This window comes from Dermacentor variabilis, chromosome 10, assembly GCF_050947875.1.
Source record: "Dermacentor variabilis isolate Ectoservices chromosome 10, ASM5094787v1, whole genome shotgun sequence".
Lineage (NCBI taxonomy): Eukaryota > Metazoa > Arthropoda > Arachnida > Ixodida > Ixodidae > Dermacentor > Dermacentor variabilis.
In genome coordinates this window covers 80,389,647-80,415,785 of record NC_134577.1, presented here as the reverse complement: position 1 = coordinate 80,415,785, position 26,139 = coordinate 80,389,647, and the positions used below count along the sequence as shown (strand labels likewise).

Below are 26,139 nucleotides of genomic sequence, written 5' to 3'. Positions count from 1 at the left end.
CTGTTTGACTGATCGCAAGGAATAATAAATGAGTTTGAAAATGACCAGCGACGTGTGCATGTGTGTGTGTGCGCGCGCGTGCGCATTCTTCTTCTTATTACGAATGGTTGCAGAGTATCGATATAGGCAGGGTTTCTCAACTATCGTGTACCAAGATTTGAAAATATGCAAAAGCCACGTAGCTGGACAGAGCCGAGGTAGTGTTGTTTGCCGTCGCTTGGAGATACTCAGATTATTATCTTGTGTATTCGGCCTAATTATATAATTTGCCTTAATTAACGAATAAGCTTTCAGTTAGCATAACCAGATGGAAAGTGTTGATGAGAAAATTGTAGAGCAACATGAAAATCTCCCGGTACAGCTTTCTGTTGCTCAGCGTGCGCTACATAAAAGTGTTTTTCCGAGCGTGAAAGAAGCCCGCGAATACACAAAAAAGTGCCTCGAGTGGCCGGTCGTGCGGTAATTACCTTATGGCACATATTTCAATTTACAAATCCCAACGGAGCAGTTCGAAAGGTGGATCCACTTTGAACGAATTCTCAGAATGACACCAGTTTCAAGATACTGATTCCCGAACTTTGCAGAGAGATGCGTTGCCGTTCCAGCTACTTTCGTGCTTCAATGCATAAAGCGATGTTTATGTTAAGAACGTAAGTGGAACAACAATACATTTTATCGCAAGTTTGACGTCGCGTATCTCGCAAATGACGTCATTCACACGTTTCTATTCAAGTGGATGGATATGCCTTGCGGTCTCACGTGGTAGAATTCGTCAATTGCAATATGTCCCATACGATGAGGAGTTAAAAACTTATTAATTAGTTTACGCATTCCAATTTTTTTTTTGTGCAAGTAAAGTCCGCCTCTCCGAGAAGACCAGCTCATGAACTGGAATTGTGGTATCGGCCACAAACAATTTTCTGAAATTTTTGAAAGCGTTTGCTGAAACACCCCGTATGCTCGCCTATTTCATCGGCAACGTAAAACACATAGGCCACGCGGAGAAGACAGGCCACATTAGCGGAGCTGACCTCACAGCTAATATATATTGGAAGCACGTAAAGAACAAACAACTCGTAAGGTTGAAATAACGCATGCGTAAAGGTATGATGAAAAAAAACGAAAACAAAGCTGGCAATAAAAAATTCAAAGCCCTATGTCCAAGAAATCGAAAAATCTTGATTTGCGACAAAGTTATGTTGTAGGTCGAAAGCTTCTTCTCTTTGTTTTCTGTGTATTTTGCGCTGCCGCTTTACTATGAATTTCAACCAAGTAGCCAGAATACCGGCCTTACGGATGTCGTGTGCGACCTGAAGGAACGCTGATCCAAGGCAATGGCAAGTACATGTCAGCTCTAAAGATGGTGATTTCTCGGCAACGGAACGGTGGCGCCATCTCTCTCGGCCACGTTTTCGCTGTCTTATTATTAATATTATTATTATTATTAGTAGTAGTAGTAGTAGTAGTAGTAGTAGTAGTAGTACTAGTAGCAGTAGTAGCAGTAGTAGTAGCAGTAGTGGTAGTAGTATTTGCCGTAGCTGCGACAGATGCCACTATCGTTAAGTTGTAGTGGCATCGCCAGGCGCCTGTGTGTGGCCATAGGCACCCCTCGTTCTCGCAAACCAATCTAAAACAGATCGCTAAAACACCGCCCGAACTTTGCTGCCGAGATTAAATAAAGCGTAGCTGCTCTACAGCACCATTCGCTTTACGTGAAAGGGGGGCAAACGAACTAGAAAACGCCTACCCACTCGGCCTGAAATGGGCAAGGTTCCGCCTTGTCAAGTGATGATGTAATTTCCGCTGCATTCAGACATCTGCGGAAGACATCGAGAAAACACCCCTTCTGTGGTTAAAAAAGTATTAAAGACGCGCAACATACATGCTTCTTCACCATCACTGCTGCTCACTGGCTTTGTCTAGATTTACGGTGATAGACTTTCCACGTCACTCGTCAAAATAGGAGTGTCGACGCACGTGCCAAATACGCCGGACGACATGCTGAAAAAAAAAGGTAAGTGGCAAAGAAGCACGTGGGTTTTACGTCTTTTCCATTCTTGCTTGTTCTTTGTGGATACACGTACATGTAAATGCTTTGTTCTCTGAAGGGGAATGAAACAGTTGTCACTTTGAGCATAATCTTACGTGTCTTGTTAGAGCTATGCAGCGCAACTTCTCATCCAGCATGACGTCACCTTGCCTAGTCTATTAGTGAGCTGCTGGCGCTAACTGGGTGACGTCATCGCTGCTGGCGTAAAGAGTGCCTTCTCCGATACGAAGCGAGCGCGGGAATCCACGAGAGTTTTCAGCCGCTCAGCGGCGTACGCGTCGGTGTGATACTTCGCAAACACGAGTGTCATCGTGCGAAGTGTGCACCACGCTTGTCCGTTGGCAGTATCAGAATCGCAGCTGACTTTTTTTTTCTGTAAACAGTGGCCTAGCCAAGGGAGGTGGGGCACTCCGGACACGTGCTTTCCCCTTCCCTCCCCCCTCCCCGAAATTTATGTGCTGGTGTGCGGCCTCCCTGACTAAAACCCCTAAATAAAAATCAAAAGTAGCGCCATCCTTTGCAGTTTGCTGCCATCTTTCTCCTCTGCGCTTTCCCTCGACGCTTTGCCCTCCCATTGGCCGAACGACATCGCGTGCTTTGGCGCGCTTTTTTTTTTTCTTGTTTGCATTTTGCTTCCGCACCTATCGCGGTACGAAACTTTGCCAGCGGCGTACGCAGGCACCACGTTTCGCGTCTCCTTAGTGTTTTTGTAGCGCAGCGCCGTGTTCGCGATGCCGCGATGCTGTGCCTTCGGGCGCAGCACACTTGAAAAGGACGACAAGCGACTATTCCGTATTCCATCTGAAAGGCGAGACGCGGCACGGAGGAAGGTCTGGCTTCAGAGAATCAGCCGGGCTGATTTCAACCCACAGCAATGGTCCCGGCTCCGTGGGGTAAGCGAGCGTTCTTCGCTGATCACTAATCTCATAGGCTGCCACTTGTTGTATATGGGGGGGCTCCGTTAGCTTTTCGCTGTCCTAAGTGCCGCATGATCGCACTGCGTTTATTTGCAACTTTCCTGCCCGACTTCAATCGGGTCGTCTTCAAACGCACTTGCTTTTTGTCGACTCGGTCATACATTCCATAGCGTTGTCGTTGTTTGGCGTGAATGTGTGCGAACAGCACTTTTTGAGTGTATCGCCGCACGTTGCGAAGCGGTGACCGTGCGTAGGGACACAGGTGCGGTGGTGACGTTCCGATCAGTATAAGCAGTTATCGCTCTTTAGCGCCTTATCCATCCGTGTCGAGCCGCTATGAACCGCGATCATGTGTACTCGGGTGGTGGTACCGCTGCGCGGACGGTACCTTGAACGCGATCTGCGATCCCGACAAAGAGTGCCGTCTGCTGATGTAGTTTCGCGCTTTGCGTTATCGCCGCTTACGCTTACTCAGCGTTGAATTCAGAGAGACGCACGGATAGCCTTCGGAGAGCGTCTGCTAGTTTAGCACCGCGTTGGGTGAGCCACGGTCGACACAGGAGAGAGCGAACGCCGGCGCAGGAGGAGGAGTGAGGAGGTGGCGCTACTTTTATTTCATCTAGGGGTTTTGTCCCCCTAGGCCCCGCCCTCTCTCTCCCCGTCTCCGCTGTAGTACATGCCCCCTCTCCCCCTCCAAGGAAAAATATTTCCGGCTATGACTCTGTCTGTAAGTGGTGGTGGTGGTGAAAAACGTTTATTTTGCTCTATTTACATATGGATTTATCGGTTCTTCAGATGGCTTCTTCCATCTTGATTTGCAGGGTTGGTGCCCCTAGTCCAGGGCCCCACTGAGGGTAGCTGCCGTGCGAGCACGCCTTACTAGCCCTTGCTGGACTTTCAGGCAGGGTTGCCACGACACATTAAAAAATAGTAGTAGATTTTTTCGCGAAAAATCAGTAGAAATCAGTAGATTCTTTAATTTCAATTTTTGCACTCAGTTTATGAGCCCACGAATTCAGCGCTTATATTAGTACTCTGTTGAAGTATTGTAGCTTCCAGGAAATAGTACAAAAATTGATTCCGAGATTCTTAGCGATACTTTTGAAAAACCCGGGGATCCAGAGAGCCATTGTCAAGCACGAATTTAAAAACAGTGAAGCCCTCCGATGGCCTATTCAAAGGCGTCAGATGGTAGTTAGTACCTGAAAGCTTTAGAGTATAGTATCTTCCAGACAGGGGTAATTGGAGATCGCTGGGAGAGGCCTCCGTGCTGCAGTGCACATAAAAATAGGTTGGTCATGATGATGATGATAATGCTGGTTTCATAGTTGTGGGCTTCGGTATGCATCCACTTTCACAAATTCAGCGCCTCACCTTTTCCCATAGAGCATAGAAACTCTATGCCTTTTCCCCACTTTGCTCAAAGACAGAGTTAGCGCCACGTTTGAGAGTCTGGAAACGCAAGAATGTATGTTAACCTCGAAGCCAACCACGTTTTTTTTTTTTTGTCTCGCTAGGTGGCATTACATTAATATAACCTCTATAACCATCCATCCATCCATCCTCTGTACTGAAAAAGTCGCAGATTCCGCTTTCGTTTCAGTAGAAAAGCAAGAAAATCAGCAGATTCAAGCGCTTTATCACTAAATCAGCAGAAAATTTTAAAAATCAGTAGATCTACTGATAAATCAGTAGCCGTGGCATCACTGCTTTCAGGATGTCGCTGGAAAGCATTCTCTCCCACTGTTCCGCACTCGGGTTTTCTATTATGGTTATTTCTTTTGCTGTAAGTGAGCTGTCGTTTTGGGCGCGATGGCCACCAGTGCAAGCGCCGGCGCTGCAATCGCTCTTGCTTCGAGAGGGGGATCGCGTACGAGACATCGCCTCGCCGCTGCGAGGGAGCCGCACGATAAGTTATTCGCGCGATTTACGAGGTTTATTGTACCTTAATTGTTTATAAACGCTGATTCTTGTTGCTGAATAGCACTCACGGTCGTATTAAAACAGAAAAAAAGAAGGTGCTCAGGGCATTCTAAGCTTCGTGGAATATATACACCCAAAGCCGGAATGTTGTTCTTGTTTCTGTCGGATCGTTCGTTTAGAAGGCAGCAATAAAACCTGGTCTACGCAAAATTAAACTGCTCACTGTTTTTTTTTCTCGTCAACCCTAGTGGGTTCGAGATGACTCCTCAGAATTTTGTTATTATTGAGTTAACGTGTAAAAGATTGACGTGTAACGTGTAAAAAGATCGCGTTCAAGACGCAGCTGGATTATACAGTTTGTGACCATGTCTCACGTAGCTAAAAAAAAAAAAGAAGGTATTTTCCACAGTTTTAAGCAATTTTCATGAGCAGCGCAAGGAGAGGCGACCTTGGCTACTATATGATACAAACATAGAATAAAATTAAGGGAGATATTGCCGCACAAAACAAAAAAAAAAGACATCGCCTCATGGTACTACGAGAGCAAGCCCGGGCTATCCAGAGGGCCCAGGAGAGGGAGGAGCGTCACGGCGTTCTGTCCTCTACGTGTGCGCGGCCAGCGGCTACAACGGCCTCCCGTTCGGGGGTTCTGACAGTAGCTCCTCAGGGTCAAAGAAAGTTCGCCGTCTGTTTGCCTGTCTCCCAATCACACTATGCAATTCTACGCTTTTTTCTTTCTTGTTCCGTTCGGGTACTTCCCACGCTAAAGAAACAGAAACTTACATCCTTATGTCGTCCGCGTTATCGGGCACTGGGGTGCGTGTGAACAAGACACTGACTAGTAAAGTAGTAAAGTGACTAGTAGTAAAGTAAAGCAATGAATTGAAATACGTTGGGCAGTTCATTCATCTTCCGATGCGCCCGCCGTGGTTGCTCAGTGGCTATGGTGTTCGGCTGCTGAGAACGAGTTCGTGAGATCGAATATCCCGGCCGCGGCGACCCCATTTCGTTGGAAAAGCGAAATGCAAATAACGCCCGCTGTGCCACGCATTGGGGGCACGTTAAAGATATCCTGGGGGTCAAAATTAATCCGGAGTCCCTCACTGCGGCGTGCCGCATAATCAGATCGTGGTTTCGGCACGTGAAACCACGGAATTTATTAATATATTTGACTCAGATCGACACGAAAGAACACCATATGTTCTTATACGGAGAATAAAACCTTTATTTTAAACAAGGAAGAAGCGCTGTTGCGTGAAACTACTTAAACAAACCGAAATTTCGTGGCAGTACGACGAGAAACGAAGCACGCGACAGTGCTGAAGCAAACGCTCCGGCAACGTACTCCAAACTGACGCGTCATTCAGCCGCTGACGGCAGGCGACACCCCGGTATGTCGTCGCAACCAATTGGCCGCGTGGCTACATTCGCTAACAATGTGTCCAACATCCTAGGTAATTGGCGTCTGCTCTTCAAGAACAGTTGCAGACAAATACCCTTCAAAAGCGAATAGCTTTCTTTGCCTATATCGTCACGAGCTTTTCCCATCTAACCGAGTGACGTCACGCGAACCAAGAGGCCGGGGGCGCGCAGAGGTGGAGAGGGTCTCAAGGGGAGGGGGAAGGGGGCAGGTGCAGCCTCGGAAAAGCAAGCCTCCGAGATTGGAGGGTTCCATTGGTCCGTTTCTCCTTTCTGAGCTTCCGATGGCTGAGGAACAACGACCGCCGCAGCTGTGTGCCATGTGGGGCGCAAAAAAAAAAAAAGAGAAAAAAGTGCCGCTAAAACGAATTCGCAGCAAAGAAGAGTCGGCAGAGCGATGTCGTTTACATGCCGAAAAAGCACGACAATGGTATGCACGGGAGAAGGGGGCGGAACGGCAGCAACGCATTAACCAAATGAGGGAGTTGAGGTGCTCATGCGCCGTAATGCGCAGCGTCAGCAATAATCTTCGACTGCCACTGCTAACAATACTTCGTTGTTAATGACCATTTCGATGCGGTGTGCCACGTGTGGAGGTCGGCCGTGGTTTCAGCTGGCCGTTGCCCTTCCGAAGGCCAACGACAAAACCAGAGGTGCCATTACAAATGAGTTCCCCGGCGTAAACTTGGCATGCTATTATTCTTGCGGTCCTTGCAGGTCTTCACGGATAATTCAGCGCTGTTCGATTACTTAAGTATTCGTCTTCGATGGCTTCTACATAATGCTTTCTTTTTTGTATATGGCACTGACAGAGGCCATTTAATGCCATTATATGTAAAGCTGGGGCGGTATGGTATGGTAAGGCTTTACTAGAAGCCTGCAGACCGTGAGTCTTCACGAAGCGGGCTGTTCCCACGCGGGAACCGGAAGGCCAAGCCTCCCGGCCACATCATGGGCCTGCCGGACAGCCCAGAGTTGGTCAGCCAGAAGAGGGCTGCGGAGAAACGCCTCCCATCTGGCCGAGCTGTTTGTAGTCATTAAAATGAGCTGTACGCTCATTTTAATCACCACAAACGTCGTATAGCAAGAGCTGCAGTGAATGCAGGAAGTTGCAACAGTATCATCAAGAAAGATTATTTGGCGAGTTAATGCGAATAAAGCTTTACTCAACGTATTTTGTACGCAGAAATTTGAGTCTGCGTGTGTGTATGTTCGACCATAACTGCTAACACCGCGAACACACTACACCTGCAAGCAGAATTAAATTTTAATGTCATTATAGGTACGCTCGTTTGACATCGCACGAATGAGATTAAGCTTCAGGACATTAACGAGTTGTTTTTATTCCGTATGTCCATGCAGCCCGTGTATAAGCCGACCAAGATGCCACGTTCGCTTGACTTAATTGGCTGTCGTCTTGCATACAAACTGATCCGCGCCACTCATCGTTAGGTGATGACCGATGAGCACTAAACTAACTGGAAATATTCGCGACTTCCTATGCGTGAGAGCGCGAGTGTTGAGCGTGCCGCAACAGAAGGCAAATAGAGTCTATTCTACAACGTGCCGACTAGACTGGTTCGATCAGGTGTAACGAGCAAAAAATAAACAACATTTTGCGATTGGAAGGCAAATTTAAATTTCTCTCTTTTTTGTTGTGGTCGCGGTGGACACTCCGTAGCGGTGCTCTAACAGAAACACCTTTAACATTTTTAGCAGAAACATCATCGGCCGGTTGACTTTGGGAGCCCACTGAAAAACCACGATCGACGCGGTGCAGGGTAACATGGTTTGGACATCTTTTTTTTTTTTTAAGTCAGAGAACCACAGAGCAAAATTAGTTTTCGATATTGACTCGGGAAACTGGATTAAAATTAATGTGCGGCTAAAGTGCACAAGTGTGTGTACTTCAAACGCCTGGACACATGTAGGAGCAAGTGTCCCATGGGCTCATAGAACCGAAAGGGGGATCCGGTAAACCACGGCGTTGCAATTCTCTTGGCACGTAGTTGAAAGTCGGTTGCCAGAAACGAGCCGTAAGTGGCATGCGGCGCCGGCTGAAACTCGAAACGTGGCCGGCAATTCCGCAGCAGTAACAAACCTGCCGGTTGTCTGGTATGCGCCATGGGTTCTGCACGCGGGGATGCTGGGGTCTTGATTAGGCGGGCGACGGTGGTGTCCGCGTTGGTGCATGAAACGCGGCTCGGGTTGGCGTGGCGGGCATCGTAGCGACCCGCGCACAGGCGAGTGGCGCAGCAACAGCAGTGTTATGAAAGTTAGGGGGAATGCACTCAGCGGCTTGATCCTTGGATGACTTGCTGCAGCTTGGGCGCCAACGAAGAGGATGGCGTTCCTTGTGTCGGAGGCACCAATGAAAGTTGACAGGCCACGTCTTCGCGAACAAACTGTTTAATCTGCACCATCAGCGAAGAGGTCGTCGGCGGCAACCGTCAAGCCAGAGAGAGGGCCTACCAATGAGTTGTGCGTGGCAAGCCGCTGCTTGCGCAACTCCCCATAGATATAGAAGAGTGTCACTGCTTCAGACACAGTGCTGGGGCTCTATGCCAACAGCATTTGAAAGGCATCGTCGTCAACCCGCTTTAAGATGTGTCTGATCTTGCCGCTTTTCACCGTTGTCGCATCGACAGGCTTGCAGAGGTCCGCGACATCCTCGATGTAACCAGCAAATGTCTCGCCACTCTGCTGCGCTCGTTCCCGCAAACCTTTCTAGGAGCGAAGGTTGCGGACTGCAGGCCGATCAAACGCTTCCGTGAAGTCAGCCTTGAACGCCACCCAAGTCGGCAGGTCAGGTTCGTAGTTGCGGTACCACAAGTTCGCAGCGTCGCGCAGATATAGTATGGCGTTGTTCGGTTTCATCGCACCGTCCCACTTGTTGTAGGCACTCACCCTTTCGGCGGAGGCGAGCCGGATCTCGACGTCATGATCCCCTATCCCGCTGAAAATGGCAGGGTCGCGCTGACGCAATGCACCCGAGCAGGCCTCGGCAGGCATCGTGGCCCTTGAACGCGGTGACGAGTCTTCCGCCAAAGGCCATTTGGTCCGCCGCTTCTTGCAGATTCTGACGTCATCATCTTTTCTTATACGTCATGGCGCGAATGTGCATCGCAGCTGCATATCCGAATCCATTTTTAACATGGTCTACGAGCCCTTTCCCGTGAATTCAACTACGGACGAGCGTTTCACGCCTGTCGGGCTGCTTCGCCGCATAACATGCAAACAAAAGCGCCCCAGGAAAAACATTCATCCAGCGGAACAGAACCAAGCTTTACCTACACATAGGGAGAGATATAGAATACATGTTACTGGAGAGCAATTAGCGCAGGAGTTCTCGCTGCGCTGTAATCGGCGTTTTAAAATCAACCCATGCGTTTTAAACTGGTCTACAAAAGCGCCCCAGGAAAAAAAAAAGAATATCCCGCCAGCAAAATTACACCAGACGCGACATACAACATGCCACCGTTCTCGGGATAAAGTTGATAAAGTGCAAATCGTAACAAACGACACATCTCTAAGCAATATATTTTTTTCTATATGCTTCCCATAGCGTTACGCCGACCGCATCGCCACGGTGTCGGCTTCGTCGCAGTAGTCGACGCCCCGGATTCCTGGACTTGAACTGGTCTCGGTAGTGACCAGCCTGGAATAGGATCCAACTGGTTATGAAGAATCAAGAAGGACATCAATCTCCACGCTGCAATTGATACGAAAACTTGTCCCCAAAAATGGAGCCGCATGTGCAGAGACAGTACATCACATTGCTCGGTCTCTACTGCATCCGTAGCATACGTACTCCACGAGGCTCACTTTCGTCGGTTCGCGCTGAAACCATGGGACTAGGAGGGTGATGGCTTGGTCTAGTAGGTTTTTCATGAGACTGAGTGGTTCACAGCGCGAATCGGGACAAAGGACGCAGGAAGCGCTTGTCCTCGTTTTCTATTTCTGTGTTCCATTGTCCCGCTTCGTGTTGCACTACTCAGCCTCAGTGGGACTAGGTTGAGCGCAATCGTCGGAACGTTACGGAGTGCTCTCCGGGTCTTTGCTCCTCCATTGGCTCAAAGTACGTGGACCAAAGAACCACAGCGCTAGTGGCAACCAACCGTGACCGTGCGCGCAAATTAAGGCGATAACATAGCCAATGTGGAGTTGGACTCTTGGCCGACTTCCACGGCACATCACAGTCGGCACCTCTAGTGGATGAATTAACCACGTGTTTATTATGCGTGAGGGGGAGGCTGCCGGCATAATAGTAAACTCCTCGGGTTGCTCTCCTGGCAGAACGTATACTTGCATTACAGACAATATCCACGCGTGTACTTGTTCATCCTTTTCTCGAGGACTGCATTTCACACGCTGACAACCTAATGTTATCGCTCCGCGCAAGACGCGCCTGCATGATCTGGAGCTTCCTCGAAGGTTATCGTTGATTATCTCCGCTGGGCCTTCTGTCACAGAACCTTGTATAATCTGATTGTGTGCGCTACGCGAATCTCATAGTGTTTTCTGGGAGGCACGTGGGCATCAAGCAATTAATCTGGAACCTTCGGCGAGTCATGCGTAAAAGCCGATGTGCTTGGCCCACAGACCAGATTTCGGATGATCGCTGACTTCGTTCGCTGCTGTCGTTGCGTCCGAGTGTTACATGTTTTGCGGGGCACAAGTTCGCCCAATAAATGGTTTCGCGATTCGCATTTGGCGCTGCTGTCTTCATCGTCACAACGTTACGATATATCGCGCCTTTGCGAGAAGAAACCAAAGCTGCTCATTCTTGTTGCTCATTGACGCTCCGATGTGGCATGTTCCCGGAAGCACTCAAGCTAGCTAGAGTGTGTCCAGTACATAAAGGTGGTGCGGATTACACTTGTAACAATTACCGACCCATATCGATATTACCGGTAATGCCGAAAATTTTTGAGACAATCATAAACGTCCACCTTCAAAATTTTGTATGAAAGTGCTTATTATGTCCGATGCGCAGTATGGTTTTAGAATGGAAAGATCCTGTGAAGATGCATTCCTCTCTATTAAACATGAAATAAGAAATAATATTGAACAAAGATTAAACACTGTTAGTCTCTTGTTAGATCTCAGAAAAGCTTTCGATTCTGTAAACCACGCAATACTGTTGACCATGACCAAGATTTATGATCATGAGAAAAGAGGGACAGCAAGCAATGACTTGATTCGCAGTTATTTACAAGACAGGTATCAGTGCGTATCAATCAACAATTGCAAATCTCTGAAATTAAAGATATCACAAGGTGTCCCACAAGGCTCTAAACGTGAACGTTTGTTATTTAACCTAGACACCAGTGATCTTTCTTACGTACAAAATGCTCAAAATTTAATCATATATGCTCATGACACAAAAATGTTTTTCGCAGACAAGTCATTGCAAACGTTGAAGATTTCAATAAATAATTACTTCTTAAATTTTCTGTTTCTATGGTTACACAGCAACAAACGTAAAGTAAATGTCAACAAAATTAAATATGTAATATTTGCATAAATTATTAAGCCAATTAATTTTAAGTGAACGATATGGTTTCGAGATGCGCAAATAAAACAAGTAGACGCTCATAAGTTTCTGGGTTTAAAGACGACATGTCCTGAAAGACACACGTGGAAATCCGCCGAACTTGACAAAATTACGGGTTGTTTAAACAGAACCTGGGATAAGATTCCACTATGGCTTAAAAAGGTATTATATTACTCCATGTTTTATTCACGAATTACATTATGTTTGCTTGTATGAGGTACGACATATTCACAAAATTATCGACAATTCATAGCCTTACAAAAGAAAAGAGCCCTTAGACACTTCGTAATATACATGGTTAGGCTTCAAAATGTGAAGACGCACACTCTATATATTAAACACACCATGCTGAAAGCCAACGAGATATACTATTGTAGGTTATTGCAACATATAAAAACTAACAAACTATATACATCAAAATTATCTCAATCAAAAGCTGACTGTTGCCTACGCAAAGAAACTAGAGAAATTCCGAAGTCTAGAACAATTTATGGCAGACAGCATTTGAATCACCAGGTTTCTCAGTTAATAAATCACGGAAATCTCCCTTATTATAGCAATTTATCGAAGAAATCTACGAAAATGCACATTAAAGAACATGAATAGAACTGCAGATTTTATGTATATTTCAGCATTTTATGTTGTAACACATTGTTCTGGTTGTTTTGCAGTTCAATAATACAATTCATTTATGTTTACTGTTTGCTTTCTATATACAATAATGCAATATAAACTTTATTATGCATAAAGAAATACAGAATACGAATCGCAGCCCTGCCAAAGTCAGAACTCTGACTATATTTTTATTTCTTTTGTAGTTCACGCTACTAAACTGTTCCATTTGATTTGGGTAATATATTTACCTCCGCACTGCACATGTAACATTGATTCGGTATGATTTGACCAAAGTATTTCATATTATGTACTAGAGTGCTGAATGCCAACAGGAGCGGGAGCCCTTTCTCTGACATTTGTAGCCTTCTGCTTCCTGCTCCCGTTTCTTTAACAGAAGAAAAATGAACCTTCTCGAAAAACTTTCACCTTCATATATTAGGACAAATGCATGGTGTGCTGCTGTTACACATCACGGTCGAGAGGGAACCTTTACTGAAAAAAAAAGAAATAAAAAGAAAGAAACAAGGAATTATTATGTTGTGAATTTAACCAGACAGTCCATTTTGCGTCGCTAATAAATTTATAATTGCATCACGGGCACTCATATCGATACACTCTACGCAAGTCCTACAAATTACTGCGTTTTTTTCGTTTTGGCAGCGGCGAACTATCATCATCGTCTTGTGTAACAGCCTCCTTCTGGTGGCGCACGTGAACGTGGCTCCACCTCGACACGTTCGATTTCGCTTTGCTGTCATCATCCCTCTTTACTACATTCCGCTTGCCGAAGGCCACTGAAAACTTCAGGTCCGTCGCTGACGTCGCGTCTGAACAAGGCTGTCCGAGCGGACCGACGATGAGGAAGACGTCATAAAGGCGTCACAAGCGCCAGCAGACGGGACCTCTAAGCGATCGTCCCGTTCACGCAGAACTGTAAGGCGTCCTCCAAAAGGAAACATTTGTCTTCCATTACCCACCACGGCTTGCACCAAAACGCACCGCTAAGCAATCCACCATGAAGCCAGGCAACGTCAAACGATTGCCTCCAGGCTGTAGCCTTCCTGGAGATTCTCACCTGAAGATACAGCGCCGCATCGCAAGGAGTCAGCCGTGGGCGGTGGCTGAATTCTGGAGCTGCCAACGGCGTTACTCTTGGCAGCGGGTGACAACTTCCGTGGGTGCCACGATGCCAGCGTACGGCAGCGGACTTGCATTCAAGACTTCGTCGATTCTTTTGCGGATCAAACATGTCGTCTTCCACGGCAACGGCTCGCAATTTCAGCGCTCTCGACGCCGGGCTTCATTGAGAGTGCCAACCTCGCGGTGCAGACTCCCACGGTGTTCTCAGAGTCTCACCAAACCTCAGTTACGGTTCCTTAGAGAGATTATGCCGTCGCCTCTAAAAAGTGGTCTCTATGAGACAGCTCATCTTATGACCGACTCATCCGCCGTGCCACGGGGATTTCCTCAGATGCGCGACGTGCATCGGAAGCTGCTTGCGACAAAAAGAGCGCGAGATGCCGCGCGTGACGCCAGCTCTGCCCGACGAGTCACCATCTTGCCGAGCGAGATATTCAAGCGGCGCGAGAGGAAGCCAACGTCAGAAGACAAGCAGACAGCACATGGTAGCGGAACGTTTGGACGTGAGAGTACGCCAGGGCTGTGGTCGTCTGCTTCGGCCACGACAAAATGGTCGGCATCGTCTGTCTCCATCTGCGTGCCGTCTGCCCTCGTACGTCGAACCGGCTATTTACAACAACAGCAGTGCTCGCGACTCGCGCCACTTGCAGCTGCAGAGGAAGAGCATCCACGTCGGTGCACGCTTCTACAGCGCATACGTTAGTCCAAGCCAGCCTCCGCCTCATCTGCGTCTTCAAGTGGGCGAGGCTCCACAGAAGTCCGCAGAAGTCGACGTGAAGGCCACTGTAGTCGGCCTTCACGTCGCCGGTTGGCTTTCCCGCCTTTTGGCGTTATTTGGGACCGGGGTGAGAGTGCGCCCTGTCACGCACGACAGGCTCGCCCTCGGACGACCGGATGCAGGAGGTTGAAGGTCGTGGTGAGAGGCCCCCTAGATGCTAGGCGATGCTGCAGAGACGCTCAACGCGGCTGGACGCTAGTCCTTCGGCTGGTGGTTGCCGGCAGGGACATAGTCGGGCCGGCGACGCGCAGGTGACGAATTCACAAACTATTCGCCGCCGATTCACGGCGCACTCCAGCTGTTATAACCGTTGCAGTGGTATCGATAGTAGAAGTTGCGTGTGACGTTATATTCTAGTAGTTGCCTAGATTCAATAAATGTTTTGCGTGGCACATGCATCTCTTACTTTGTGAACTGCATGCACTATCCACTATAGACTGCATTCTAAGTACACCAGAGCATCCTACGCGTTCAGTTTAGACGCCATGTGCAGAAGCTTCTTAGTGAACCACGTGCGCTCGCCATGGAGGACGAGGAAGGTTAGAAGCGAAAACTGCACCAGTCGCGATTAAGTAACAGCGTTCTTTAAACTCCTGTGTAATCTTCTTTGAACGCTGTTTCTTCGGCCGCCTTTGGTCGCACCCTGAAGAAGGGACCGACCTGGTCCCGAAACGTCGGAACCTCTTTCGCCTTGACTGGAGCAGTAATATTTCCAACCCAGCCATACATATTTCTTTCGAAGATGTTAAAAATTAGGCACGTGGAACACGTGTCACCAGCATCCAGTTAACAAGAGGTGTCGCCCTCGCACCTGCAGTGAAGCGAAAGTAAAAGTCGAGCATTCGCGAGCCATTGGTGACAGACTCGCCCACAGCCTAGCTCGGTGTCCGCGCCGTTCTGCTGCTGTGCGCACATAAGACTGCTTTCCGGGCTGAAATTTTAAAATGCCGGTGCGGCCATGCCGCTTCTGCGTCACGATAATGCTGCTCCCATGCATATCGTCAATGGACTGCCGGAGTTGCACGCGTAATGCACTTGACCCACCAATTTGACGGGCGTTTCGTATCCTGGTGCGGCTGGTCAGTTCCGGCTAACAGCACGACGCTCTATAACCTATATCCTAAATCGTGGGCACTCGACAGCATGTGGTCGCGACAAACAACCCGACAAAAACCCAGTGTTCAGGAATCGCGAATCAAGGCCCTTTATTTGCGACAGGAAGGATAGGAAAGTTAGCCCGAATTCAATTGGGGTTAAATTGTGCGCCTTGCTAAGGCACCTCGTGAACGCGAAATGCATCAGGAAGGCCCGCTAATTGGCGTTCTACTTCTATCATTATTTACACCTTCATCGCCTTTACACTTCCTCTACACTTTACACTTACACTTACACTTACACGTACACTTACACTTACACTTTACACTTCTTACTTTTAACTTCTTACACTTTACCTTCATCGCAAAGCGTTGTAGCTATCTTGTCTTCGGACAGTGAGCACGTGGATTCTGCGAATGTAATGCGACCTTCTATAATTACGAGGAGTGACTCATTTCGAAAATAGCGGACGAAAGTGGACCAAAACAAACACTTTTGTGTGTTTGGGAATGTTATTTCAGAAAAATCCTATGGCGTATTGGTGCCTTAACAACTTGAGCGCAATATGCAACCGGGGGGAAATCCAGTAAGACAGTTAACGGGAACAATCAATAGTAGTTTTGCCCCGGAATAAACTGTCGATATCGTAGGTTTTGTTGTTGCAGTTCCAGACAAATAAATGATTTTTCTGACTGAAGTTGGCGATAAGCACCTTTCCGTGATAAACACAATTCCTTGTAGGCTCCGTAGGCGAAGTTCCGGTACTTTAGGCATTAAAATGAATTTCATATAATTATATTTTTTTTTCTTCAAAACAATGTTTCGCGTACTCGTGCGATCTTTGAAAGCACATCCCGTGACAAGGAATTTTTTTTTTCGGAAAAGCGTCTTTGAAGGTCACTCTGACCGCGGTAGTAAATGGCCATGGATTTTTGAAGCAATTTCTAAGATGGTCGAGCGACACGTCTGGGACACTTGGTGACACCTCCATGCACTCGATCCTTTGGTTCCCTGCACACGTCGGGGCAATTGAGGGGGTTCCTCGGAACCTCAACGAGTCTGCCCCCGAGGCTGCGCGTGGCCTTACCGACCGCGCTGCCCTCGGATCGGGCGACTCTCACCCCGGACACAGAGACGCTCCTCTCACACACAACGAAATCACTAAATTCTTCTACTTAGAGAGAAAGGTTTTCCCCCCGTCTAACTCCAAGTTAAGCAGGCCGCAGGCGGTCACGCTCAGACTCTTGCCAACGAACTCCTACCCAAATCCAGCGTCCCTTAACAGCATATATCCCGACATTTATCCGAATTGTTCTTGCGTGGCCTGTGGTGAGGTTGCTCCTTTGCCTCACATGCTCTGGGAGTGCGGGTCACTGGGCCCGAATTTCACCAAGGAAGAGTGGGACGCGCTCCTGCGAAGTCCCGTCTTTGAGGACCAAATCCTGGCCGCCCAGCGCGCCCGCGATCGGGCCGGCAGACTAGACCTGTCAGTCCCGTCGTGGGATTAGCCGCGTGCGCGTTTTATCGCGTTTTGCTGGACCAAATAAAAGTAATTAAACACACACACACACACACGCACACGCACACGCACACGCGCACACACACACACACACACACACACACACACACACACACACACACACGCACACGCACGCGCACACACACGCACACGCACGCGCACACACACGCACGCACGCGCACACGCGCACACACACGCACATATATATATATATATATATATATATATATATATATATATATATATATATATATATATATATATATATATATATATATATATATATATAGAGAGAGAGAGAGAGAGAGCTTTCACAAGTATTTAGTCTTCGGAATCATTTTCTTTAGACGAGTGTCATATGCATGCCTCCATTGCGTATGCCTCACAGCTAACCGCACTCATAGGAGAGAGGCGAAGAAAGTGTCGTCTGAATTATGAATTATGTGCCTGCAGGCGTACTGAATTTTTACAGTACGAATACTTTGTAACCGTTTGTAGTAGGAATAGTAGTAGCCGTAGTAGTAGCAGTAGTAATAGTATAGCGGTAGTTTCAGTAGCTGTAGCAGGTCTAATTCTTGTACTTGTTTCCAAACAATGGCTCCTAACCGCTACTTTGGATGGACAAAGATGCAAACGGTTTTGCATGTGCTTCTGTTAATAAATAATACCATGGCCAAATTGCAATTTGGAATATCAGACTATGCGTGAAACTATAAGGGTTGCGAAAATCGGGAAGGAGTTAAAAGTGAAGACTTTTGAAATGAAATAAATAAAAGGTAAAATGGTAGAAGAATAAACGTTAGGATAAATCTGAAAAAAAAGAAGCAGTGCCCAAGCACTCCGTACAGATGACTAACCAGCAAAGCTGAAACGCGCGTCCCCAGTGTTCATCACTGGATTAATCCCGACGTTTCATTGAAGCCTTTCTCAATTACTGGTTACGTCTGTGTTTCTTTACGTTCGGCTGCAACAGAGACAACGACGTCAGTGACGGTAAGCCCGCAGTACGCCATTCTCTCTTTCCTTCGATGTCTCGAGTTTGTTCGGCGGCTTAGTTAGCAGCAATCCGTCCGTCATTGACGCTTGCGATTCTTCAAAATTGATAGCTTCGAAATTAAATCTGGCCTTCACGTGAGACAATGAATGGCTCATACGGCCTTAAGGAATGGCGGATAGCTCGGTAAACAGGCCTCCCGTTACGACGACAGGAGAGACGTTAAATTCTACGCTGGAATGATTAGCGGCAACGGAACCAGCTGTGGAAAAAGACGACGACTCTCGAGCCATTGCTGGTGATGATAGTTTTCTGTACACAGGTGCGGACCACATGGTTTCGTCTATGGCGCGGACAGACGCATTTGTGTTTCGCCTAGTCATACAAAGCTTTGCACTGAAAGGTAGTCGCCTTGCGTCCTTGATAAAGCTGCAAAATACATCACAGGCCCTCGTATTGTTTCATTACGCGTAGTTCGTTTGACTTCCCTTCACTAATTACTTTTAATCACTCTTCTCCCTTTTCTTAGCCGCTACAAGCTATCATCATTGTAATCTTCGGCATACTCGAGGGTAGAGAGACTTATTTTTTCGCAGTAGCTGCGTCCGCCCCTAAAAATAGTTCGATGTTCTTGATGGCAATTGTGCGAAACTGTTCTTCATATAGGCTGAGTACTGTGCGAAGAAAGCGTTAATCTTCAGAAACAAACAAGCAGTGGTATACGGCTACCTACTGCGTTCTTTTAGATCAATCTGGTTTTCCTCGCGTTTCTTTTTTTCGTGTTTTTTATTGGCAGCCCGTCGCGGTAGCCTCGCGTGCACGCTTGCGCGAGCGAACGCCGTTGCCGTGCAGCGAAGCATGGAAGGAACGCGCGGAGTGATACGTTTTCGTCACCGAACTCCTTGCGTGGCTTCCGCAGCGTTGCATCTGGAACGGAGCACAGTGGCGCGCGTGAACTTGCCACGAGACGTTCGATTCAGCTTTGCTAGCCTGGCTAGCTGCGTGGTGCTCATCCAAGGCCAACGAAGACAAAGACGACCGCGGACGTGGACTCCGATCAAGGTCCTCCGAACAGCATCAAGATTAAGCGAACGTTGCAACAACATCGGGATCCCTACGCAATCCTCAAGCAGCCACGCAAGACGTCCTCCGCCGGCGAGCTCAGCTCTTCTGCTCTGTCGATTTCCAGGGCTAGCACGAAGACGCCCCACTATGCGATCCACGATGAAACCATCAAGAGGCCGTAAAGAAGTGCCACCAGGCAATGGACACTTTCGATGTTCACGGCCGAAGATCCGGTGCCGCATCGCTTGGAGCCAAGTGTGGGCGGTAGCCGACTTCCGGAGCTGCGCACGTTGCTGCATTGGACGACCACCAACTGCTTCCATGGGTGCTTCCAGAGTGGCATACGTCGGTGAACGTCGCTTTGACACTCCACCGCATCTTCCCCGGATCAAATCGACCGCTCTCCACAGCAGCAGTTCGAGAGCACTCACTCTAGGTGGAACTTCAGGCAACGCCACGACTTCGGGTGGCGCACTTGCTCGTTGCGTTCGGAGACCCACCGCAGAGAAGTCTTGCTTTACTAAAGCGATTGCGCGTCTGACTCTGAAGTATGGGCTTTCGGCAGACGACCAACTTCTGCCCCGAGACGCACGGCTTTCCTCAGCCAGCGGTGCAAGGGAGACGCGGCTCGGACGCAGCCGGCGATCGACTTCCGTCCGAAAAGACACAGGACCTCGCGTACGTACCCATCTCTCTGGACATGTCCCCGGCTTGGCGAAATATGTGGAGGAGCGGCACGGCAGGGACCAACAACTAAAGCCAGTGAGACAAGCGCAAGCATTCCTCAGGGATAAATTCACCTTGGGCGCACGACAAGCAAACAAAACCGAAGCCATCCAGACGGCACAGGGAGCCGGAACGCTTGGAGATGGAAGGACGCGCATGATACTGCTGCCGTCTGCTTCGAGCCACGACCAGAAGGTAGATCCCGTCTGTCTCGGGCAGCGCGTCCAATCAGCCGTTGTGCGTCAAACCGGCTGTTCCCAAATGGCCGTGCCGACTCGTGCCGCTTGCTGCTTTTGGCGCCAGAGCAAGCAGACGCGTCGCTTCGCTCTGCCACAGCGCATGCGTCGTGGAACCCCAACCATTGCGTCTTCAAGAGGGCGAGACTCTGCGGAAGCCGCACGAGGAAGCCGGGTCCCGCGGCGCCTCTTGGCCGCAGTTGTCAAAGGAAGCTGCAGTGTTGCCCGACACCACTGACCAGCTGGTGTGCAGCGAGACCGTGAACGTGGCGGTGTAAGCGTGTGTCCCATGACACGCGACAGACTCGCCTTCGAAGTACCGGTTACTGGGTGAAGCAAGTCCACGCTTCAGGTCTTCGAGTCACTGCGCGGTGCTGTGCTCAGCCCGGACATGGCGGGACACGGGCGCTGAAGGCGATGTAGGTCGGGACAGATGCAGGCCAGCGCTCTCCGGACGTCGAATCCACTTACCACGGGCCGCGGGACACAGCGCGCACCTACGATTTAGAATATTGTAATGATTTTGATTGTACAACTTATCGGTGACGTTAACCTTTCGATGTTTGTTATATATAATAAAAGCTTTGCGAAGCAGATCCGTCTTTCACTTTGTGAACCGCATGCACGATTGTAGAACAGAATTATTCCGCATGTCCTATTTTACTAAAACAATGCTTGAATGGAATCGATTACATAAGTATGTGGCAATTGGATCGTCTAACAAAAAAAATTTTTGCACATGTCAAATAATTCTTTCTGAATTGAAATCATTCAGCATTCGTGCTGCTCCCTGTGAACCCTACAATATTTATTAGGCTCATTCTTGTCATATATTTGTGCTCATAGCTGTTGGCATAAAGTAAGGTTTTCTTCCGTACTAATTTACGCTATATTAGTGACTTCATTGTACGTTTTATGCTGTATACATTTTTACTGAAGCACTTAGAGTATGCTCACCTGCCTTGATCGATGGTGAAAGTGTTGTTTGGCACGGTTATATGCATACGATTTGCTTACTATTCTTTCTTTCTTTTTGTTGCTCCTGCTTGCTGCCACCCGGTATGAACTGTGTGTTTTTTTCTGAAACCCCTCACCTCCGGCCAATGTAATGCCATCAGACGCTGTAGGTATGACGTAAATAAAAAAAATACGGCATCGCGTATAAATGCGCGTGCTAGGCGACTATTAGAAGTGCTGTCACGGAAGCGGTATTTGCGAACCGTTGAATCCTAGCATAAAAAATACTTGGGTTGTGTCAGTAAGATGCATGTTACGAAAGGAATGGCACTCCCACATACATTATAAGGGACGTAAAGGGATAAAGCATTAACTCCCACTATACAATCCGAACAATCCGACATCACCCCATTCATAGAAGATATGGTTCAACTAATGGCGTTATCGCAGGCAGCTTTGATCACGTCTCATTTCTGACGCACGCTAAAGTTTAATCCTCAATTACTAAACATATCAAGATTTTCTTAGCGTACCCGGGTCGCAGGCAAGAAATCGTCAATCGAAGTGATCAAGGGTTGGGAGTTCTTAGAACCCGCATCATTTCATGACTGATAGCCGAATTCCACTTCTTGAGCTGGAATATCGACCAGGCGGACATGCGCGAGAAACGGAAATGCACATTCAATTAATCAAATTATTAGTTAATTCAATTAGCACGCAAATTGCAATTTACGAATTGTAGCCGGCGAGTTTGCAATGCATATCCAGTTTCATAATTTTCAGAATTTACACTGATAGGGTGAACACCTCATCTACATCGACGAACAACGCGCCCCAACGCTGACGGCGGCGACCTAGGACATCCTTGGACACGCGAAGTTGAAGTTTGGAAATTTCTGCTAGCAAATTGTTTTATACCCAAGTGGCCAACAACTGTGGTCGGAAATGCCTCTCTCAAGCTAATTTTCGAATTCGCCTCAGGAGGTGTCCCGGTGCCTGAAGCAGAAGGGGCACAGATCGTTGGTCTCGGAATTCACCAGTCCGTAACAGGATTGAATTGGTTACGATGAATCGAAACAAGATTAATGTCGACGCTGCAGCTGATCCGAACAACTTCCCTAAAGATGGAGGAGCACGTGATGAGACAGTACCCACAACATTGTTTGGTCTCTACTGCAGCCAGCCATACTCTACGAGCTCACACTGGCTCGAGGTGAAACAGTCGGACAAGATGGAGCTCATTCACCAGGACGTAATGAGGACACTCTCCCATCCATTACTTCTCTATTGACTCAAAACACGTGCATCTGACCACCAAGGCATAAGTGACAACCCACCGTCATCGTGAGCGATGACATATCCAATTTGCTGTTGAACTCTTCGCCTACTTCTCCCGCACATCACTGTCGGTACCGCAAGTCGATGAATTAACCACGCATTCATTATACCTAAAATCAAACTGCCTAACAATAATAAAGAAAGAAACCCAAGGCATTCCCGCTCATCGATGTTACTTATACAAATGCATTATATACATATACGCCGCTGTTATACGTCCTGGTGGAAAGGAAAATTTGATTAAAAGAAATAGAAGATAAAGAAATGCAATGGAAGAAACAAGCGATGAGTTTGCAAATTTAACGAGACAGTCGTATTGTGTCGCTAATAAATCTACAATTGCAACATGGGCCCTCGTATCAGTAGGCTCTACGAATTTCCCAACAATTCCTCCTTTTCTTTGCCTAGACGAACTATCATCATCATCGTGATGTGCGCGTGGACGTGGCCTGACCTCGAGACGTTCGATTTAGCTTCGCCGTCATCGTCCCTTATGAGGGCGTGCCGCTTGTTGAAGGCCACTGAATAATTCAGGTCCACGTACCGCTGACGTCGCGTCTCAACAAGGCTGTCAAAGCAGCCGCCCCGTGATCAGCAGGACGCCTCACAAAGGCCTCACAACCGCCATCGCACGGGATCCTTACGCGATCGTCACGTTCAAGCAGCCAGTCGACACGTCCTCCGCAGGAAAGTTTTGTTCTGTATTACCTGCCACGACTTGCACAAAAGCGCACCGCTGAGAAATCCGCCATGAAGCCGGACAAACTCGAGCGATTGCCTCCAGGCTGTAGACGTCCACGATGTTCACGCCTGAAGATCCAGCGCCGCATCGCTCAGAGCCGGCTATGGGCGGTGGCTGGATTCCGGAGCGACCGACGGCGTTACCCTGGACCGCGGGTGACCACTTACGTGGGTCCCACGATGCCACCGTACAGCAGCGGACTTGGGTTCGAGACTTTGTCTGTCTTTTTGTGGAACAAACCTGTCGTCTTCCGCGGCAACGGCTTGCAACTTGAGCGCTCTCGACGCCGAGCTTTTCCTCACCTGTGGTTCATTAAGGAGAGTGGCCTCTGCGAGACACGTCATCACGCGAAGGACTCACCCTCCGTTTCGCGGGGCTTTCCCCAGCTACGGGACATGTCTCGGAGGCTGCTTGCGACAAAAAGGGCTCGAGACGTCGCGTGGATCGCCAACTCTGCAGGAAGCGTCATTATATTGCCGGGCGGATGGTTGAAGCAACGCGAGAGGAAGCCAACGCTAGAAGACAAGCAGACTGCACAGGGCAACGCCTCCTCTATAGAAGAGCAGGCGTCGGTCGACATCGTCTGTCTCCGGCAGCGCGCCGTCTGCCCTCGTACGTCGAACTGGCTGTTTTCAACACCAGCGCCTGCGGCTCGCTCCACTTGCAGCTGCAGAGGAAGCGCCCACGTCGCTGCACGCTTCCACAGCGCATGCGGCGTTCCGTGCCAGCCTCTGCGCTATCTGCGTCTTCGAGCGGGTGAGACTCCGCAGGAGCTGCACGAAACGCCGCTGGGTGACGCCACTCCTGGCCACTGTCGCCGGCTTTCACGTCGCCGTCTGGCTTTCGCGCCTGTGACAATCTGGCGGTGTTCGAAACAGGGCCGTGAGTGCCACCTGTCACGCGCGACTGATTCGCCCTCGGGCACCCGGATGCAGGAGGAAGGATGTCGTCGCGAGATGCCCTCTAGAGGCTAGGCGCTGCTGCTGGGATTAATCGACGCGGCGGGAAGCAGCCCGTGGTTGCCGACAGGGATACGGGCGGGCCGGCGACGCGCAGGTGACGAATTCACCAACCGGTGGCCGACGCTTCACAGCGCTGACAAGCCGTTATAAGCGTTGCAGTATTTTCGATGGCGCAATTTATGTAGGACGTTATTTTTTCTCTGTTGCCAAGATGTAATAAACGCTTTGCGTAGCACTTGCATCTCTCACTTTGTGAACTGCACGCGCACCATCCGCTGGACTACATTATGCAAATACACGAGGGCATATTACGTGTGGAGTTCAGATTATGGTATGGTCTACATACCAATGCGTACGTGAAACCTGCATGCATCTTTAATATACTAGTTAGGCGTATTCCTTTTATTTTAACACATCAAAACTTTTTTCTATTGCATGTCGCTTGACACGTATAAAGCAACAAATCATAAGACACGGTGGCATGCTCGTGGCCGTATACATATTCTCGCGCCAAGAATATGAACTGCATTAAGCATTGCCGTTGCCTTCCACTTGTACGTAAGATATGAAGGGCGTTTTTCGAAGTGAGCTGTAATAAAGTTCGTGCTTACTAGCCGACAACTAAAACGTAGACATGCCGTGTTTAGCTGCGCCCAGACACGTCATACGTCTCTGGCTGCTGAGGACAAAGGTTATTGAAAAAAAAAAAGTTAATTAGTTTCACATCACCAAAGGATGCGGGAAACGTGGTCTGTCGGCTGCTCTCTTGCCACTTTGATTCCCACACCTTATTTGTCGGCAAGTTTAACCCTCTAATTTAGCTGGCGGCGGCATGTACCGTTTGCGAAGGCTGTCACAAACACAAAACACAGCTTGCATGTATAGGCACCCTAGCCAAACGGCTTGCATAGCGGCACGCACTGGCAGGTCGGCACGTCGTATTAAGCGGGAAATGCTTTTAGCTCGTGTTGTCAGCGACCTTCAAGTGACCTTGAGCCAAATGCCACAGCTGTTATCCGGGCACTTAAACTAGAACATCCGGGCAATTAGGGTCGAGGCTTGGTCATTAATAATGGTGGTGTTTTTCGTAGCGCAGGAAAGAGACCAGCGTTACTTTATACACTCCCACAGGAAGCAGAGTTGCGCATAGGTCCGTCGTCATGTTCCAGCTATGCAGTGAAGCCACTACTCGCGCGCGCAGCAGGCAAATGCTGCGCGGTCTTCCATCTGCTTTTTAGAGCGCAGCTCCTTGGCGCCCGTTTCCTGCGTTTCGCGTCGCCATTGAGCCTCGCCGTAACCAAGGTCACGCGCTGCTCTAGCTGCGCGCGCTCCTGCTGCCACCTCTCGCGCGCGGCGCGAGTCTTGCTCTCCCCTTGTCCTCTAAAGCCGGATATCAGGTCTATTCGATTCAGCCAAGTTTCTCTGCACCTTCTGCACCTATTCACGGTGCACTGCACCTAGACCCTCGATTCCCCGAGGTGCAGCAGTGCACCCTGCACCCCCGTGGTCGAATGAACGGGGTGCAAGACAAGGTGCCGCCGTGGTGCACTGCACCCTTGAACCTTGCAGCCAGTGGGTGCAGCCCGGCACCCCCTGCACTTTTTTCGTTTGAGGTGCCGTGCACCTTTTTCTGAATCGAACAAACCTATCATGTTCTCGCCCTATCCTCTCGTCCCCTTCCTCCGCGCAGCGCCGTTGCGGTGACTCTCGCCGCTACCGTCCACTCCGCCCTCTCCAACCATTCTCCCGCTGTCGCGGCACTGCCGCGGTGCCGGTGGCGGGCGGCCCCTTGGCGCTTCGCGCGTGATCCCACGGCTCACCGCTCCTCCGTCTCCGCGTCGCGTGGCTGTACGGCTCACAGCCGTGTCTCTCGCTTCCCCGTTTGCGGGGCGCGTTCCTCGGTGGCATTTGTCGCCTCTGGCAGTGCTCGCGCCTGGCTGCCCTTCTCCAGCCTCCACTCTTGCCCGATACCTCCCCTTACCTGGCGCAGGGCCAGTTGCGGTGACTCGAAAGACAGTTGTAGCGTTTCGTCCTCCTTACTTCTACTTCCCACCCCAAAACATGTGCGGCCACATTGAGGCCTGTCTGTGAGTGAATGAGAGTGTG

At 49.0% G+C, this 26,139-nt stretch overlaps 1 protein-coding gene across 1 annotated transcript in view; it reads left to right on the top strand.

Annotated features, from left to right (window-relative positions):
• The first annotated feature begins 2,766 nt into the window (after positions 1-2,766).
• The window catches only part of Rrp40 (exosome complex component Rrp40), an 89,690-nt gene continuing 66,317 nt past the window's right edge, over positions 2,767-26,139 (top strand). Inside the window, exon 1 of the mRNA XM_075673008.1 lies at positions 2,767-2,943. Coding sequence (XP_075529123.1) covers positions 2,782-2,943 — 162 coding nt within the window. The 5' untranslated portion in view covers positions 2,767-2,781. The remainder of the gene's footprint in view (positions 2,944-26,139) is intronic.